General features: G+C 36.9%; 1 protein-coding gene across 3 annotated transcripts in view; it reads left to right on the top strand.

Annotated features, from left to right (window-relative positions):
* Positions 1-16,891, top strand: part of LOC127880295 (clumping factor B-like) — a 24,349-nt gene extending 7,458 nt beyond the window's left edge. Inside the window, exons 2-5 of one of the 3 annotated variants that reach the window (XM_052427655.1) lie at positions 7,788-7,942; positions 8,248-8,298; positions 10,308-10,434; positions 15,453-16,891. In XM_052427655.1, coding sequence (XP_052283615.1) covers positions 7,788-7,942; positions 8,248-8,298; positions 10,308-10,434; positions 15,453-16,220 — 1,101 coding nt within the window. In that variant the 3' untranslated portion in view covers positions 16,221-16,891. The remainder of the gene's footprint in view (positions 1-7,787; positions 7,943-8,247; positions 8,299-10,307; positions 10,435-15,452) is intronic. The other 2 variants (XM_052427656.1, XM_052427657.1) reach the window with 2 other exon arrangements.
* The last annotated feature ends 3,536 nt before the right edge of the window (positions 16,892-20,427 follow it).

Genomic DNA, 20,427 nt, shown 5'->3' on the forward strand with positions numbered 1-20,427 from the left:
AATCATTGGACATGTGTCCTGCGTTAGAATTGCCTCGATATCTCCAAGGTGAAAAATGGCCATAAAGGAGCTTGTCCGGGTCACAACTATGTAATTATGCCCCCCTTCGAAGAAGAGGGGGTATATTGCTTTGCTCATGTCGGTCTGTCGGTCGGTCGGTCCGTCCACTAGGTGGTTGTCAGATGATAACTCAAGAACGCTTGGGCCTAGGATCATGAAACTTCATAGGTACATTGATCATGACTCGCAGATGACCCCTATTGATTTTGAGGTCACTAGGTCAAAGGTCAAGGTCACGGTGACCAGAAATAGTGAAATGGTTTTTAACCAGGTTTTCCGAAGGAAAAAACTGGTTATTAGATTTGCGAATGCGGGCGGGCTGGCTGGCTGGCGGGCTGGCGGAATAAGCTTGTCCGGGCCATAACTATGTCGTTCATTGTCAGATTTTAAAATCATTTGGCACATTTGTTCACCATCATTGGACGGTGTGTCGCGCGAAATAATTACGTCGATATCTCCAAGGTCAAGGTCACACTTTGAGTTCAAAGGTCAAAAATGGCCATAAATGAGCTTGTCCTGGCCATAACTATGTCATTCATTGTGAGATATTAAAATCATTTGGCACATTTGTTCACCATCATGGGACGGTGTGTCCCACGAAAGAATCACGTCAATATCTCCAATGTCAAGGTCGCCACGACTAAAAATAGATTTAAAAAAAAAAAAAAAACTTACAAAGGGGGTTAATTTTTTTTTGTCATTTCAAAAGTTCAGTTTGAGTTTTCTCCCTTTATCAGATTTTTTTTTCACAATGAAAACCTGGTTTTGTGACAATTTTGTCCCTTGTTGAATGATTACTCAAGAACGCATACGCCTAGGATCATGAAACTTCATGGGTAGATTGATCATGACTTGCAGATGACCCCTATTGATTTTGAGGTCACTAGGTCAAAGGTCAAGGTCATGGTGACCCGAAATAGTAAAATGGTTTCCGGATGATAACTCAAGAACGCATACGCCTAGGATCATGAAACTTCATGGGTAGATTGATCATGACTCGCAGATGACCCCTATTGATTTTGAGGTCACTAGGTCAAAGGCCAAGGTCACAGTAACCCGAAATAGTAAAATGGTTTTCGGATGATAACTCAAGAACGCATACGCCTAGGATCATGAAACTTCATAGGTAGATTGATCATGACTTGCAGATGACCCCTATTCATTTTAAGGTCACAAGGTCAAAGGTCAAGGTCACGGTGACCCGAAATAGTAAAATGATTTTCGGATGATAACTCGAACGCTTTTGCCTAGGATCATGACACTTCATATATTGATCGTGACCCGCAGATGACCCCTATTGATTGTCAGGTCACTAGGTCAAAGGTCAAGGTCACAGTGACAAAAATCGTATTCACACAATGGCTGCCACTACAACGGACAGCCCGTATGGGGGGCATGCATGTTTTACAAACAGCCCTTGTTCATTGTGAGATTTTCAAATGACTGTACATTAATTTTGTCCATTCACAGTCATTGGATGGCGTGTAATGCCAAAGAATTCAAGAGTTCAAAGGTCAAAATTGCATAATAATTCTTTAAAATTGCCATAAATTACATGTAGCTTCTCTTGTTTTGTGAAGACAGCATGCAAATATTATGTGTCAATGCAGCATGTGGGGGGTATACGTCACACCTGTAACAAAGCTCTAGTATTTAATTTAATTTCACTGTAAACATTTTAGCTTTCAATTGTTAATATTTCCCTTTATTTAAATTTACAATAATATTTCAGAGCTCCAGATAAGGATTTGTGAAATTAGTAACGGTACTGCCACTGACAGAAAGAAAAGGAGTAACTCTAAAAATTAATTAGTACATGTACTACCATATCCAAAAATACAGGTAGTACTGTACTACCCGTGTTCTTGGATATTGAAGGATGTATAACTGACTTTAAAGAAACATTTGCCGCAATTATAATAAATATATTTAGCTTCTTAAACAGTCACTTTACACATGTATTAGGGTTTCCATTCTGAAGTACATGTATGATGCAAATTCAACTACACATTAAAACTCATGACTAAATACTATTTCTTTATTTTTCTTGACAAGAAAACACAAGCCAACTAGTAAGCTAAGCCTAAGTAAATGAACACTTATGTCACTTTCTCATCCGTTTCCCATCGTGTTTTCTAACGTATTTGGCCACCGATGCAATCAAATTGTTTAATATCGGGGCGACAATGTATTTTTGGGTAAGAGATTGAATGTCAGGATGGTTTGACGACCTTATGTGGTCATTATATGACAACAGAGTGTGATTGTTTTAACCGCTTTCGGTTTACCTGGCCTTCCCTGAGCGCAGACATATTGTTTTTGACAAGTTAACGAGTTACCGGAAATCACACAACAGAATAGACAATAATACCTGAACCCAGTCTACACTTTTTTGGTAATTTTAAATTGATGAAAAGCGCCATTAGGTTAGAGACCAACAAATCACGACGCGCCGACGCGGACGTATTGGTACAGCCAGATTTTTTTCGTAAATGCCTTAAAGGGATATTAAAGTCGTAATTGTACGTCCAGTTTATAAAAATAAATGCGTAAACCTTCATGAAAAAGCCGTAAAAATTACGGCTGTATGGCCCTTATCTGGAGCTCTGTATTTTAATTTGTAGTATTTACTGTAAAATGAATAAATGAGTTCAAGGAAAAATACAGTGATCAAGAACAGTAACTCTTTAGTCTTCTTATTTAATTACCTCCCTTTCTTTCATTTCCATATATTTTATTCTCTACAGCATAACTCCAACACTATATAACTAATTGATTCTTGAAGTATAAATAGATGACACAGGTGCCATGTTTTACAAATACTATTCGACTCTCTAAAACAAATGTTGTCATACAAGTAAACAGATTTTGGCAGCGATTTGGCACTACTGTGACCAGTTCTTGTTAAACTTGAGGTTGCTCTAGTGCAACAAAAAAGCTTGAGTAATAGAAGGTCTCAGTTATCAAGGTAAGGTGTGTTCAGGACATATACATCGAATGAGGAGTATTTTTAACCAGGTTTTCAGAAGGAAAAAACTGGTTATTAGATTGGCGAATGCGGGCGGGCGGGTGGAACAAGCTTGTCAGGGCCATAACTATGTCGTTCATTGTCAGATTTTAATATCATTTGGCACATTTGTTCACCATCATTGGATGATGTGTCTCGCGAAAGAATTACGTCGATATCTCCAAGGTCAAGGTCACACTTTGAGTTCAAAGGTCAAAATGGCCATATAAAACGAGCTTGTCCGGGCCATAAATATGTCATTCATTGTCAGATTTTAAAATCATTTTGCACATTTGTTCACCATAATTTGACGGTGTGTCTCGCAAAAGAATTACATAGATATCTCCAAGGTCAAGGTCGCCACGACTAAAAATAGATTGATTTTGAAACAAGAGGGGTAACTGTGATGAACAATCAGTAGCAATGCACATTTTGAATTGTAGTTGTTTCTCGTTATCAGACTTTTTTTTATTGAAAACCTGGTTTTGTGATAATTTTGTCCCTTGTTTTAAATGTTGAACCATAACAACAATTATTGCTAGATGCTAACGATTTGCCTAAATACATGTATGTAGTAATTGGACGTCAACTTTAGAATACACCATAAGGGACTGACACATGTGCTAACGGTTTTGACATTTTAATTATTGTAACATAGAGATGGGTTTTTATGCCCCCGGTAGGGTAGCATATAGCATTTGAACTGTCTGTCCGTTTGTCCGAAAACTTTAACATTGGCCATAACTTTTGCAATATTGATGATGGCAACTTGATATGTGGCATGCATGTGTATCTCATAGAGCTGCACATTTTGAGTGGAACAAGGTCAAGGTCATCCTCCAAGGTCAAAAGTAAAAAAATACAATCCAAGGGAAGTAATAAGCTTTAAAAGGGAGATAATTTCTAAACCTGCCAAATGATATATTAAAATTTTATTTTAAAGCAGCGCAATAGGGGACATTGTGTTTCTTAAAACACAATCTCTTGTTTATCTAAGAATCAGTTACTGTTCTGGTAAGGCTGCCAAATTGTAATTCTATCCCAATCTTATCTCAAATTTTGGCAAACATTCTCAATAATTCTTTATAAAAAAAACTGTGGGTCAAACTTGTGAAAAAAATTGAAGCGCTTATCAATGTTCTCAAAATGCACAGATTACAAGTCAAAATTTGCTCTGATCTCTTTATGTGGCTTAATAATCTGGCTTAATCGATAATATAATGCATTTTACATATCTCTTGAAATTAACGAGTGTTTTTACCTTGTTTTGTCTGCTGCATGAAAACATCACGGTTACGAATTTATTATAAGTCAGAAAATCTCCTCATGAAAGAACAAAAATAAAATCCCTTATCAGTTAAAGGTGAAGGAGTGTTGCATGTTGTCTTCTGTTTTATTATAAAAATTGCGCTAATTTTTTTTAGATTCAAAAATGCATGTATAAATTATATTTAAACAAGCACAAAACACTTCTGACTAGGAAAAAATGGTAAAATTATTCACCCCTGGAAATTGGTTATGATGTGAAAAGTTGGACGTGCTTGGAAAAGTTTCCGATAAATTTTGCTGAATTTCGGAACGATAAGTAAATCCAGTTCTAGAATTGTTTACAGGCATTTTTGAATTAGAATATCTTTTGGTATATGCAAAGGAGGTATTATCATGTATGTTAGAAAAATCCTGGTTATAATTATTCAGAAGTTATTGAAATATGGCTATTTGAAGTCGACGATGCAGAGATTTGTCCCCTATTTAGCACTTTATTTCTAATTCTAGAACTGGATTTACTTACTCTACCGATATTCAGCAAAGTTTATCGGAAACTTTTCCAAGCACGTCCAACTTTTCACATCATATCGAGTTTTCGGGGGTGTTATTGGTTAATTTAGTGAAAAACATCATGCAAAATTGGAAAAAATAATGAAAACCTTTATAAAGCTTTTCGTCGATAATTGGAAAAAACATGTATTACAATGTACTGTAGTGTTACTAAATGAGTTAACACTAAATGCTACTTCCTGCCTGGCACAGTGGTAGCACACTTCTGACTCCAGAGGTCCTTGGTTCAAATCTAGGGCAAGGCAATATATTTTATTCAACATTTTCTGCCCCCCTTCAAAGAAGAGGGGGTATATTGTTTTGCACATGTCGTTCCGTCGGTCAGTCCGTCCACCAAATGGTTTCCAGATGATAACGCAAGAACGCTTAGGCCTAGGATCATGAAACTTCATAGGTACATTGATCATGACTAGCAGATGACCCTACTGATTTTCAGGTCACTAGGTCAAAGGTCAAGGTCATATTGATTTGAAATAGTAAAATGGTTTCCGGATGATAACTCAAGAACGCTTTGGCCTAGGATCATGAAACTTCATTGGTACATTGATCATGACTGGCAGATGACCCCTATTGATTTTCAGGTCACTAGGTCAAAGGTCAAGGTCACAGTGACATGAAACAGTAAAATGGTTTCCGAATGATAACTCAAGAACACTTAGGCCTAGGATCATGAAACTTCATAGATACATTAATCATGACTGGCAGATGACCCCTATTGATTTTCAGGTCACTAGGTCAAAGGTCAAGGTCACAGTGACTCGAAACAGTAAAATGGTTTCCAGATGATAACTCAAGAACGCTTAGGCCTAGAATCATGAAACTTCATTGGTACATTGATCGTGACTGGCAGATGACCCCTATTGAGTTTAAGGTCACTTGGTCAAAGGTCAAGGTCACAGTGACTTCAAACAGTTCAATGGTTTCCGGATGATAACTCAAGAAAATCTAAGGCCTATAGGATCATGAAACTTCATAGGTACATTGATCATGACTGGCAGATAACCCCTCTTGATTTTCAGGTCACTAGGTCAAAAGTCAAGGTCAAAGTGACTCAAAACAGTGAAATGGTTTCCGGATGATAACTCAAGAACGCTTAGGCCTAGGATCATGAAACTTCATAGGTACATTGATCATGACTGGCAGATGACCCCTATTGACTTTAAGGTCACTAGGTCAAAGGTCAAGGTCACAGTGACAAAAAACAGATTCACACAATGGCTGCCACTACAACTGACAGCCCATTTGGGGGCATACGTGTTTTACAAACAGCCCTTGTTTGATATTGTTGTTTTCAAGACTCATCAAAACATTATAGATATGTCAGTAAACATATTTAAAGAGACTTTTGAAAAATGCGAAACTAGTGAACATGACGCTTTAATACAATGGTGACATTGACCATTTAGAATTTTCTGTGACAGAAGTTCAGAAATCAAAAGTGACAGCATCACATATTTCATCAATTAATGATAAACAGATTACACAATTACTTGCTTAAAATTTAAAAGAACACAGTTTCCTAATAGAGTTGAATGATGTTTCTTATTTGAAGTATGCACATACAAGTACCATTTTTAGTACAAATACATTTTAATATAGCTAATGTCCCTTAGTTTATATGAGCTGTGAGACATTTGTCTCACCTTTTATGATTATGTACCTCGCCAGAGCACTTTTTAATGCTTGTCCCTTAATTTGATGTGTTCATGTAAATATTTTTTTTTTTTGATTTATGAATGCTTTAGTTAAAGAAGTTATACTGTATTTTGTACAATAGAAACTGTCTCAATATATGGACAACATCATTAATGCCATTTTTAGGCCCCCGGTAGGGTGGCATATAGCAGTTGAACTGTCCGTCAGTCAGTATGTCAGTCAGTCTGTCCGTCCGTCCGAAAAAAACTTTAACATTGGCCATAACTTTTTCACTATTGAAGATAGCTACTTGATATTTGGCATGCATGTGTATCTCATGGAGCTGAACACTTTGAGTGGTGAAAGGTCAAGGTCATCCTTCAAGGTCAAATTTCAAATATATGGCGTCTGTTCGTCCGAAAACTTTAACATTGGCCATAACTTTTTCAATATTGAAGATAGCAACTTGATATAAGCCATGCATGTGCATCTCATGGAGCTGCACATTTTGAGTGGTGAAAGGTGAAGGTCAAGGTCATCCTTCAAGGTCAAATGTCTAATATATGGCGTCTGTCTGTCCGTCCACAAACTTTAACATTGGCCATAACTTTTTCACTATTGAAGATAGCAATTGATATTTGGCATGCATGTGTATCTCATGGAGCTGAACATTTTGAGTGGTTAAAGGTGAGGTCAAGGTTATCCTTCAAGGTCGAATGTCAAATATATGGCGTCTGTCCGTCCGAAAACTTTAACATTGGCCATAACTTTTTCAGTATTGAAGATAGCAACTTGATATTTGGCATGCATGTGTATCTCATGAAGCTGCACATTTTGAGTGGTGGAAGTTCAAGGTAAAGGTCATTCTTTAAGGTAAAAGGTATAAAAAAAATCAAAGCGGCATTCTCCTGAAGCTGCACATTTTGAGTGGTGGAAGTTCAGGTTAAGGTCATCCTTCAAGGTCAAAGGTCAAAAAAACAAAAACAATTTTTTTTCAAAGCAGGGCAATAGGAGGCATTGTGTTTCTGACGAACACATCTCTTGTTATGTTTAAGGTATACTGAAATTATATTATTCATGCCCATATTGCCATCAATGTCCTACTAAAAGCAATTGAATGTAGGATGCACTTATGCCACTTACTTGTATGCTTTATTAAATTTTATAAATTTATGACATGAAATTTAGGGATACAAATGTTAAACTAAGACACGTTAATCAAAACATTGTTTATTTCAATGTTTAGGAAAGCAGAATCTCTGAAAGACTAAAGAAGAAAAGGACAAAACTGTTTGTTAAGCCCAAGAGAGACGATGTTTGGAAAAGTATAACACCCTCCAAGTCTCCCAGCAAATATGATCATTTGAAGCCTCGCAAAACAGTCAACAACTTCACAAAAGAGTAAACTATATTCAGTTTCTTATATTACGTATTATGTGTTCACTATGACAGATACTGCATTGTATATAGACTTTGTATGCCCCTTGCCATTATACTGGAGGAAGGACATACAATGTTACCCCTGTCTATGTGTGTGACATTTTTGTTTCGGCTCATTATTTTGTTATGCATTATAGGATATCATAAAATTCATTGGCTCAAATCATCATCATTAAGAAGAAGTGTCGCCTGCAACAAGCATGTGTCCTACCTCAAGGTCAAAGTCACAGTGGAAACTATAAATTTTTGCATATTCCATATACAAGGTGCAGAATCAACGAGGTTTACAGATGGGCTGGACAGAATGTAAACAAACCGTAAGAACTTTATTTGTGCAAATATCTCAAGTTTTTGAAACACATTTGCAAAAATCTTAGGTGCATAAAAGATATCTTAAGATTTAAGAATAAATAATTGGATACATGTACGTCTGAAATCAGTGCCAAAATTTCCCGTTGCTTGCAGCATATCGGTGAACATAGATGTGTTATACATCGAATTTCTGGCCAAGAACACAGGCATATTAAATGAAGTAATTCTGGTATTTTTCACATTGCCATAATTAGCATAAAAACTGTCTTTTATGCACTTATTGAAATTCTTAAGAAAAATTGTGTTAAAAAGTTATTTGAAGAAAAGCACCACACACCAGTGTGTTTACATTTATTAACGTTCAATTGTGAACCCCACAAAGTCACGTGATCCTGCACCCTGTATGTTAGCCGTATGTCCTTTGACATATTGCTTTCATATTTTGCATACTTCTTAACCAACATGAACCCAATCTATAAACAAGAGCAGACAACTGTATCAAGCATTTTGTAAGAATTATGGCCCTTTTTTCACTTAGAAATTTGAAAATTTGGTTAAGTTTTTATTTTAGGTTCACTTTATTCCTAAAGTATCAAATTGTATTGCTTTCATACTTGCAACACTTATTAACTATCATAAGGGGACTGAGCAGGCAAAGTTATGTAACTCTGACTGGCATTTTGACAGAATTATGGCTTCTTTTATACTTAGATAATTGAACATTTGGTTATGTTTGGTGTTTTGGTCCATTTTTTTCCTAAAGTATCAGCTTTTGCTTTCAGACTTGGAAAACTCACTTACTATCATAAGGGGACTGTACAGGGCAAGTTGCATAACTCTGGTTGGCCTTTTAACGGAATTATGGCCCTTTTTTGTCTTAGTAACTTTGAATAATATTTTGTTAAATTTTGTGTTTAGCTCCACTTTACTTCTAAAGTATCAAGGCTATTGCTTTCATACTTCAAATACTTTCTTACTATCATGAGGGAACTGTACCTGGTAAGTTAAATTTGACATTGACCTTTGAATGACCTTTACTCTCAAAGTCAAATTAATACATTTTGCTTAAATTGCCACAACTTCTTTATTTATGATCAGATTTGATTCATACTTTGAGAAAACAGAGAAAACAACACTTACCTGCCATACCACAATGGACTCCACCAAAACTACCCCCCACGCCCAACCCCAGAATCCGACCCCCCCTGAAAAAATGTATTTTTTTCTTTTGTGTTGTAATTTTTGAAAAATCATCTAATAAATTACCACACACTCACATTAAACCCCCCTCTCCACCCCCCTCCCACCCTCCACCCAAAAAGATTTTTTTTTTTTAAACATGGTAAAAAAACACAAATATTTATTTATTTTATTTTTGAAGGACCGTCCATCCATCCCACCCAAGCTATTGCTATCAAACTTGAAATAAAATCTTATAAGTTTGTTTAATGTCTTTACAAATGTTCAATAGATTGTGGAAAATATACCTGAATTCAATATCGTCTATAAAGTACAACTTCTTTAAAACATAAGCGATCAATATGTTTCAATTATGGTCCTCTTCCACTTAGAATATGACTATATTACCTTGACCTTATTGAATAAGAACAATTTCCCCATGATGGATTACGTTATACTGTCAAGCACTCGAATAGTCGAGCGCACTGTCTTCTGACAGCTCTTTTTTATATAAATGTATTGCCGCCCAAGACATACATATACTTCTAGGGCATATACAACCTGTTGGAAAGTAGTATGTAAAACTAGTGTTATAAATAATAAATGGTCAAACTAGTTATTTTTACTAATGTGCTTATTTTGTGGAGCAAACTTCTTCCATGTTTCTCAAGTGTTTGAATTGAAATTTTAAAGATGTCAACACCATGAAGTGCCGTTGAGACAAATACATCAAGTCCTTTTTATATACCCTTCTTTATAAGTAAAACATTCCCAGTGGTCATAAAATAAAGTTATTTCAAAATAAAAACAGTACCAAAACTCATCTTTATTTTAGAAACAACCGTTATAACTTTGATCCACTGGAGTCAAGTGGAGAGGAATCACTGGAGGATTTCATAGTTGACCAAGATGAGTCCGATTCAGACACTGCTTCTGATGATGATGCTACATTTATTCATAAGGTACAGTTGTCTGTTGTACAAGAATAATCTGTCCAGTCTGTTGTACAAGAATTATCTGTCAAACTGTTTTTATGCCCCTGAAGGAGGCATATAGTGATCAGACTGTTCGTCCGTGGCACTTTGCGTTTAGGTTTCGAAAAATGCTCATAACTTCTATGTTGCTTCAGATAGCAATTTCATATTTGGCATGCATGTGTACATGTATATGGACAAGGCCTTTCCATACACACACAAATTTTGAAAGGGTATGCGTTTAGGTTTCAAAATCTGTGTTTAGGTTTCGGAAAATGCTCATAACTTCTATGTCCCTTGTGATATAACCTTCATATTTGGTATGCATGTGTATATGGACAAGGCCTTTCCATACGCACACAAATTTTGACCACTGAACTTTGGGTCCGTGTAATGGTTTCGAAATCTGCGTTTAGGTTTTGAAAATGCTCATAACTTCTATGTCCCTTGAGATATAACCTTCATATTTGGTATGCATGTGTATATTGAAAAGGCCTTTCCATACGAACAAAAATTTTGACAACTGTGACCTTGACCTTGAACTAATGATCTGCGTTTAGGTTTAAAAATCTGTGTTTAGGTTTCGAAAAATGCTCATAACTTCTATGTCCCATGAGATATAACCTTCATATTTGGTATGCATGTGTAAATGGACAAGGCCTTTCCAAAAGCACACAATATTTGACACCTGTGACCTTGACCTTGAACTAAGGGTCCGCTTTTAGGTTTCGAAATCTGTGTTTAGGTTTTAAAAAATGCTCATAACTTCTATGTCCCTTGAGATATAACCTTCATATTTGGTATGCATGTGTATATGGACAAGGCCTTTCCAATACGCACACACATTTTGACCCCTGTGAACTTGACCTTGAACTTAGGGTCCGCGTTTAGGTTTCAAAATCTGCGTTTAGGTTTTGAAAAATGCTCATACCTTCTATGTCTCTTGAGATATAACCTTCATATTTGGTATGCATGTGTATATGGACAAGGCCTTTCCATACGCACAACAATTTTGACCCCTGTTACCTTGACCTTGAACTTAGGGTCCGCGTTTAGGTTTCGAACTCTGCGTTTAGGTTTCGAAAAAAGCTCATAATTTTTATGTCGCTTCAGATGTATCCTTCATATTTGGCATGCATGTGTATATAGACAAGGCCTTTCCATATGCACACAAATTTTGACCCCTTACCTTTATCTTGATCTTAGGGTCCGCGTTTAGGTTTCGAACTCTGTGTTTAGGTTTCAACAAATGTTCATAACTTTTATGTCGCTGCTCATAACTTCTATGTCGCTTCAGATGTATCCTTTATATTTGGCCTTTCCATACACACCAAAACTTTCACCCCTTTCACCTTCACTTTCAACTTAGGGTCAGTGTTTACGTTTCTTATTTCCTATAACTTGAACCTTTGTTAAAGCTTTATCATAACTGTTATGCCCCCGAAGGAGGGCATGTAGTGATCGGACCGTCCGTCCGTCTGTCTATCCGTCTGTCCGTCACACTTTGCGTTTAGGTTTTGAAAAATGCTCATAACTTCTATGTCACTTAAGATAGCAATTTCATATTTGGCTTGCATGTGTATATGGACAAGGCCTTTTCATACCCACACAAATTTTGACCCTGTGACCTTGAACTAAGGGTCCGCGTTAAGGTTTCGAAATCTGCGTTTAGGTTTCGAAAAAAGCTCATAACTTCTATCAAGCCTTTATAGGGGGCAAAAGTCATCCTATGGTGACAGCTCTCGTTTTTTTTTTATGCCATCCCATTCTATCTTATAATGTAGAAACGCAAAAAAAGATAATGCCTTTTACATGCCAAATAATTTTTAAATGACTTCTTTTCTTATATTGTTGAAGTGGAATCAGTCGTTGTGTCCCACCTATGCTAAAACATCTGATATTCATTATTTCTGGGGACGGACATTTGACACATAAAATACAAACTCTGAAAATATGGAAAAAAAATCTGTCTGACAAACACTCTTGCAGGTAGCAAGCTTTATTGGATGTCTTACAAGATTTCAACCCAGTAAGACAATATGTTTGAGAAGCTCTTAATAGGTTTTATGGATTCTATAATTTTTATTAGCTCGGCTGTTTTCGGAGAAAACCAGAGGTATTGTCATAGCCAGCTCGTCGTGTCGTGTCCGTCGTCATCAGTTCGTGCTAAAACCTTAACATTTTGTCAAGGTTTTAAACATTGGCTATAAAATCAAAATGCTTCAACCTACAACTTTGCAACTTCATATGTAGCTGCACCTTGATGAGTTCTACATGCCACACCCATTTTTTGGGTCACTAGGTCAAAGGTCAAGGTCACAGTGACCTCTTTAAGAAAAACAAAATAAATAATTTATTTTTAGCTCATCTATTTTTTGAAAAAAAATTATGAGCTATTGTCATCACCTTGGCGTCGGCGTTGGCGTTGGCGTTGGCGTTGGCGTCGGCGTCCGGTTAAGTTTTGCGTTTAGGTCCACTTTTCTCAGAAAGTATCAATGCTATTGCATTCAAACTTGGTACACTTACTTACTATCATGAGGGGACTAGGCAGGCAAAGTTAGATAACTCTGGCGTGCATTTTGACAGAATTATGTGCCCTTTTTGTACTTAAAAAATTGCAAATTTTGGTTAAGTTTTGCGTTTAGTTCCACTTTTCTCAGTAAGTATCAATGCTATTGCATTCAAACTTGGTACACTTACTTACTATCATGAGGGGACTGGGCAGGCAAAGTTAGATAACTCTGGCATGCATTTTGACAGAATTATGTGCCCTTTTTATACTTAGAAAATTGACAATTTTGGTTAAGTTTTGTGTTTAGGTCCATTTTATTCCTTAAGCATCAAAGCTATTGCTTTCATACTTGCAACACTTACTAACTATCATAAGGGGACTGTGCAGGCAAAGTAATGTAACTCTGACTGGCATTTTGACAGAATTATGTGCCCTTTTTATACTTAGAAAATTGAAAATTTGATTAAGTTTTGTGTTTAGGTCCACTTTATTCCTACAGTATCAAAGCTATTGCTTTCATACTTGCAAGATTTATGAACTATCATAAGGGGACGGTGCAGGCAAAGTTATGTAACTCTGACTGGCATTTGGACGGAATTATGGGCCCTTTATACTTAGAAAATTGAAAATTTGGTTAAGATTTATGTTTTGGTCACTTTACCCCTAAAGTATCATAGATATTGCTTTCATACTTGGAACACTCACAAACTATCATAAGGGTACAGTAAAAGGACAAGTTGCATAACTCTGGTTGTCATTGTTACGGAATTATGGCCCTTTTTTGACTTAGTAACTTTTAATATATGGTTAAATTTTGTGTTTCGATCCACTCGAAGTATCAAGGCTATTGCTTTCAAACTTCAAATACTTACATGCTATCATGAGGTTACTGTACCTGGCAACTTGAATTTTACTTTGACCTTTGAATGACCTTGACTCTCAAGGTCAAATTATTAAATTTTGCTAAAATTGCCATAACTTCTTTATTTATGATTAGATTTGATTGATACTTTGATGAAACTACTCTTACCTGACATACCACAATAGACTTCACCCAAACCATCCCCCGTGCCCTCCCCCCCCTCCCCCCCCTCCCCCCCCCCCCCCTAATTTTTTTTTTTTTTTTTTTTTTTTTATAAGATCATCTCACAAATGACCACCACACCCTCACACTATACCCCCACCCCACCCCCCCCACCCCCCCCCCCAAATTTTTTTTTTGATTTTTTTTTTTTTTTTTTTTTTTTTTTTTTTAAGATCATCTCACAAATTATCACCACACCCTCACACTATACCCCCCCCCCCCCGATTTTTTTTTTTTTTTTTTTTTTTTTTTTCGCTTTTTTGGAAGATAATGTAATAAATGTCCACAACCCCACACTATACACCCCTCTTCACTCCACTCCTCCCTCCTTTGTGATTGAAAATGAGAGTCCCTTCACCTTTAAAAAGAAAATAGATGAGCGGTCTGCACCCGCAAGGCGGTGCTCTTGTTTATATATTTTTTTAAGCTTTCATTTATTTGCTTGGCTGTTTTCAGATAAAACCCGAGGTATTGTCATAGCCAGCTTGTCGTTTTTTGTCCTGTCGTCCGCCCTACGCGTCGTGCTAAAACCTTAACATTTTGTCAAGGTTTTGAACATTGGCTCTAAACTCACAGTGCTTCCACCTACAACTTTGCAACTTTATATGCAGCTGCACCTTGATAAGTTCTACATGCCACGCCCATTTTTTGGGTCACTAGGTCAAAGGTCAAGGTCACAGTGACTTCTTAAAAAAAACAAAAAACTATTTATTTTTTTTTAAAGATTTCATTTATTTGCTCAGCTGTTTTCTGATAAAACCCGAGGTATTGTCATAGCCAGCTCGTCGAGTCGTGTTGTCCGCCCATCGCATCGTGCTTAAACCTACCTTAACATTTTGTCAAGGTTTTGAACATTGCCTCTAAAATCAAAGTGCTTCAACCTACAACTTTGAAACTTTATATGTAGCTGCATCTTGATGAGTTCTACATGCCACACCCATTTTTGGGTCACTAGGTTAAAGGTCAAGGTCACAGTGACCTCTTTAAAAAAAAAAAGAATTTTAGCTCGGCTATTTTCGGAGAAAACCCGAGGTATTGTCATAGCCAGCTCCTCGTGTCGTGTCCGTCTTTGTGTCCGCTGTCCGCGTTGTGCTAAAACCTTAACATTTTGTCAAGGTTTTGAACATTGGCTCTAAAATCAAAGTGCTTCCACCTACAACTTTGAAACTTCATATGTAGCTTCACCTTGATGAGTTCTACATGCCACACCGATGTTTGGGTCACTAGGTCAAAGGTCAAGGTCAATGTGACCTCTAAAAAAAAAATCTGACAAGCTTTCGTTTCTTCAAAAATGCACCCGCAGCCGAGCGTCACCGTTATGCGGTGCTCTTGTTTGGCATGTTGTTGCCCATTGGGGAGCCGTTTACTAGATTGATAGCTACTTTATTAATTTCTTGTGCTAATTTGTAGAGCACTCCAAGGATTCAAGGGAGAAGGAAGCGGATATTTACAGAATCAGATTCTGATACATGTGATGTGCTTGATCTGAACATCGAATCAGCTCTGGGTGAAGAAAGTCAAACATCCAGCAAGCAAGAATATGATAGAGTTGAAGACTCTGAAGTAAAACACCTTGTAGAAACAGCATACTGTAGTGATAGTCACTCTGATCAAGTTGTCAGTCCCAAAAGAACCAATCAGAAATCAAAAAGTACACTAATAGATAGTGAAAGTGATGAAGATATCAGTCAACCCTTGGTTACAAAGGTGGAATCCACCAATGAAAGTGATACCAATGATAGTGACAATGATTCAGATGAAAATGTTAGTCCAAAAAGATCACATAAGAGAACAATAAAATCAGCTATTGAAAGTGATTGTTCATATGAAGAGGACGAGTTACAAGGAGAAAATAAAAGTGAAGAAAATTGGTATAAATCTAGAGAACAAGTCAGCCAGGTGAGTACTTCAACCATTGAGAGCAATAATACAATAATTAATGAAAACACACATAGTTCTAAAAGTGATGATGTCATGTTAGGTACAGATCAGGATGATGAATCAGACCAGTCTATAGAAGGAGCTCAAGAAAATATTGAAGATGAGGAAGAAGAAGAGGTACTTGGAAGAGTAAGGATTGGTCAGTTGAGGAAAAAGCAGGAGAAGCAAAGGCTGTTTGAAAAAATAAGGAAAGAAAGAGAACGTAAAATGTTAAAAAATGCTAAAATCTCCTCATAAACACTGATCATATTAAACCTGTGTTATAAGCTCACCTGAGTATGAAGTGCTCGTTGAGCTTTTGGTTGTTCACAATTAGGTCTTTCTTACACCAGAGACCTCATTTGATCCAAACTAAACCAACGGTAATTCTGTACCTCTTCATGGACGATGGGAACAAAAAGTGTCCTGTTTTATAATCTTAACATTTTATTTCTTCAATGATTTCAACATTTTCAAGAGTTTCTCCATTTTGGGAATGAGTTCGGGGGCCCTTTGGATCAAGAAAAATTGCTTAGTGAAGGTATATTAAACATTATTTACTAATGTTAAACTTATAGAGCTACATGTATATAGGCAATGAACTAAATGTTTAATTTTATTATTGTTAGTTTTTAAAAGCTGAAGTGGAGAATTTTAGTGCGGAAAAAAGAGACATCTTTTCATATTGGTAATTTGGCCACAAATTTGACCCCAAAACTCCACTGATGTTCACTTTTAATGTTGTAGATTTTATCATGTACATTATATATTGTTCTCTTTCAATGGTCACATCCACAATTATGTGTTCAAATATTTTCTAAACTAATTATAGAAGACGTAGTTAATGATGTTCTCTTTAATCCATATCTCAATATGGATTAATTGTAATTGAAGAATGCTAGTTCTTAATAGCATGCAATACTTTGTCATAGTCCCTTTGTTTATTTTTAGCTCACCTGAGCACAAAGTGCTGATGGTGAGATATTGCCATCACGCTATGACCGTACTGTGTGCGTTTTGTGGCAGGCGTTGTCGACCTTTAGCTCGTTGCCACTCTAGAGGCCCATTCGTCAGCTTCATGTAACTTGGTCCTTATGTTTATTTAGACAATATCTAGCCCGAGTTCGAATCTGAGTCAGTTTCGTCCAAAACCTATTATCATCATGATTTCAAATCTTAGAAAAACATCGTTCCTCTTGGGGCCACAATTAAAAATAAAATCGTAGAAGAACCCTTTACAATTCTAGACACTGCATATATGCCCTTATCGTGATGAAACTTAATAAAAAAAATTATTTTTACAAGATCTTAGGCTGAAAAATTATTATTAAAATAACACATATCTCTACAATTTGATTAAAAAAAATAGATTTATATTCTGAGGAACAAATTACATTAGTAATTCTTTAATCATTTATATGACATTTGAATTCTTTTCCACTTCTTGGAGCTTGCCCAGTATTGTTTTCGCTGTCCTTTCCTGACCAGGTTGACCTTTTTAAGCATCTTCATATTCAGTAAAAAGTTTCTGGACACACTTATCTCAATGAGTTTTTAACTTAAAGAAAAGAGCTCTTAACTTGTATGGTGATGAGTAAAACGAGATGAAAAAACATTAAAGTGGACTGATGAAACAATGATCAATTTAATATTTCCACGATGAAAAGTTGTAAAACGAAACGGAATTGCTACAAGAAACTGCACTGCTTACTTAAAAAGATCTAAAAATGTGTCTCATACTTCCACTGAACAATTTGTTATCTTGTTGTCATTTAGCAGTATAACCCATGTTAATATGGATGAAAAAGGTCATCGCATCAAAGCATGTGTATCCGCACACATTGCATATCAGTGGATTTTCTTCACACTGACTATCCCAGTGCAAAAACAATATGGCCTGGTTGTCAAAGGTTTTGTCACAAACATCGCATTTGTTGGCAATTATCCCAGGTTTATTGGTCGGGGTCTGTACCGCGTTACATATGACCATGGGAACATTTTCTTGTCGTACCAGCTCCATCTAGAGCGACAGATTCCGCAGCTGGGCGATCACAGCATTCATTGTCCCCTATCCGGGAGCTACCTGTCTGGTCCTCCACAGCTTGATGCGTTTTCTGATGTCTCTTTCAACATTAAAATCATCGCAACGTTTTCCAGCTACATGTACGACAGGGTCACTGTCCCAACTGCCTTCACTTTGTGTGTCGTCTCTGGATGTTTTTACGCATTCCTCAGTAGGGGACTGAGTGTTTTCAGTCGACTATTAATATTTGGTCTAAAGTAGACCATTTTTATTATAGATTTTGTCGCATCCATGACATTTGTGGCGTTTTGGTTTCATGGGTATCGTGCATTTCAAATCTTTGATTTTTAGCTCACCTGATTGCTCAGGTGAGCTTTTGTGACCGGTCTTTGTCCGTTGTCTGTCCGTCCGTCCACATTTGTTCATAAACACTCTAGAGGCCACATTTATTGTCCGATCTTCATGAAACTTGGTCAGAAGCTTTGTCCCAATGAAATCTCGGTTGAGTTCGAAACTGGGTTGTGCCGGGTCAAAAACTAGGCCACTAGGTAAAAAAAAAGAAAAAACTTGTAAACACTGTAGAAGTCACATTTCATGCCCAATCTTCATGTAACTTTGTCAAAATGTTTGTCTTAATGATATGTTGGTTGAGTTCAAAAGTGGTTCCGGTCCGTTGAAAAACATGGCCACCAGTGGGCGGGGCAGTTTTCCGTATTTCGCTTTAGAGAAACCTTGTTAACACTCTAGAAGTCACAATTTTTGCCCAATCATCATGAAAGTTGGTCAAAACATTGGTTTTATTGATTTCTCGGACGAGTTTGAAAATGGTCCAGATCAGTGAAAAAACATGGCCGCCAGAGGGTGGGACATTTTTCTCTATATGTATATAGTGAAAACATGTGAACACTCTAGAAGTCACATTTTTGGCCCAATTTTCATAAAATTTGGTCAGAACATTTGTTTCCTTGATATGAGAGTTGAGTTTGAAAATGATTCCGGTCAGTTGAATAACATGGCTGCCGGGGGTGGGGGGGGCATTTTTCTTATCTTTATATAGTAAAAAAAGCTTGTGAACACTCTAGAAGTCACTTTTTTTCCAATCGTCATGAAACTTAGTGAAAAGATTGGTTTTATATATATCACATAATTAATGCCATAATTATTGCCCTTAGATTGTCTAAATTTTCATGATATTATACAAAATCCTTGTAAACACTCTAGAGGTCACAATTTTTGGTCAGATTTTATGAACATGGGAACATTTTCTTGTCGTACCAGCTCCATCTAGAGCGACAGATTCCGCAGCTGGGCGATCACAGCATTCATTGTCCCCTATCCGGGAGCTACCTGTCTGGTCCTCCACAGCTTGATGCGTTTTCTGATGTCTCTTTCAACATTAAAATTATCGCAACGTTTTCCAGCTACATGTACGACAGGGTCACTGTCCCAACTGCCTTCACTTCGTGTGTCGTCTCTGGATGTTTTTACGCATTCCTCAGTAGGGGACTGAGTGTTTTCAGTCGACTATTTATGTTTGGTCTAAAGTAGACCATTTTTATTATAGATTTTGTTGCATCCATGACATTTGTGGCGTTTTGGTTTCATGGGTATCGTGCATTTCAAATCTTTGATTTTTAGCTCACCTGATTGCTCAGGTGAGCTTTTGTGACTGGTCTTTGTCCGTTGTCTGTCCGTCCGTCCACATTTGTTCATAAACACTCTAGAGGCCACATTTATTGTTCGATCTTCATGAAACTTGGTCAGAAGCTTTGTCCCAATGAAATCTCGGTTGAGTTCGAAACTGGGTCGTGCCGGGTCAAAAACTAGGCCACTAGGTAAAAAAAAAGAAAAAACTTGTAAACACTGTAGAAGTCACATTTCATGCCCAATCTTCATGTAACTTTGTCAAAATGTTTGTCTTAATGATATTTTGTTTGCCCATTCTTATATTTGTTCAATGCCAGCTGCCTTTTATGCTTCACACTGTGTTAGATTCTCTTGACCATTTTTATGGAAAGTGAACGGGATTTTCAGACTCAGTCTGTTGGATGGATGAATTTCTGTCGTGCGTTTCGGATGTAAACACTGCATGTTTGATTATTTGATGTATCTGCAGCTGATAAATCTTGTGCATACTCTTATTTCGCCAGGACCTGATTTCCTCATTTATCATCTCTATTTATTGACACTTCTATTTGATTTTAGAAATCAAGGTTAGAAGTGAAAACACATCAAATCCTTGTCCGTTTCAACTAGTTATCTCGCTTAACAGTTTTTTCAAAGTTAAATCGTCTGCCTGATCGCAACGGCCCATAATGCTATACACATTCAGAGAGAGGATTCGGAGATCTTTTTGTCTTCCAAACTTGCGCCCAAAAACTGTATGCCCGGTTTGTCAAGGAATTATAGTGAATGCAAAACCCAGTGAAACTACTAGAGCTT

Source organism: Dreissena polymorpha, chromosome 4, assembly GCF_020536995.1.
Source record: "Dreissena polymorpha isolate Duluth1 chromosome 4, UMN_Dpol_1.0, whole genome shotgun sequence".
Lineage (NCBI taxonomy): Eukaryota > Metazoa > Mollusca > Bivalvia > Myida > Dreissenidae > Dreissena > Dreissena polymorpha.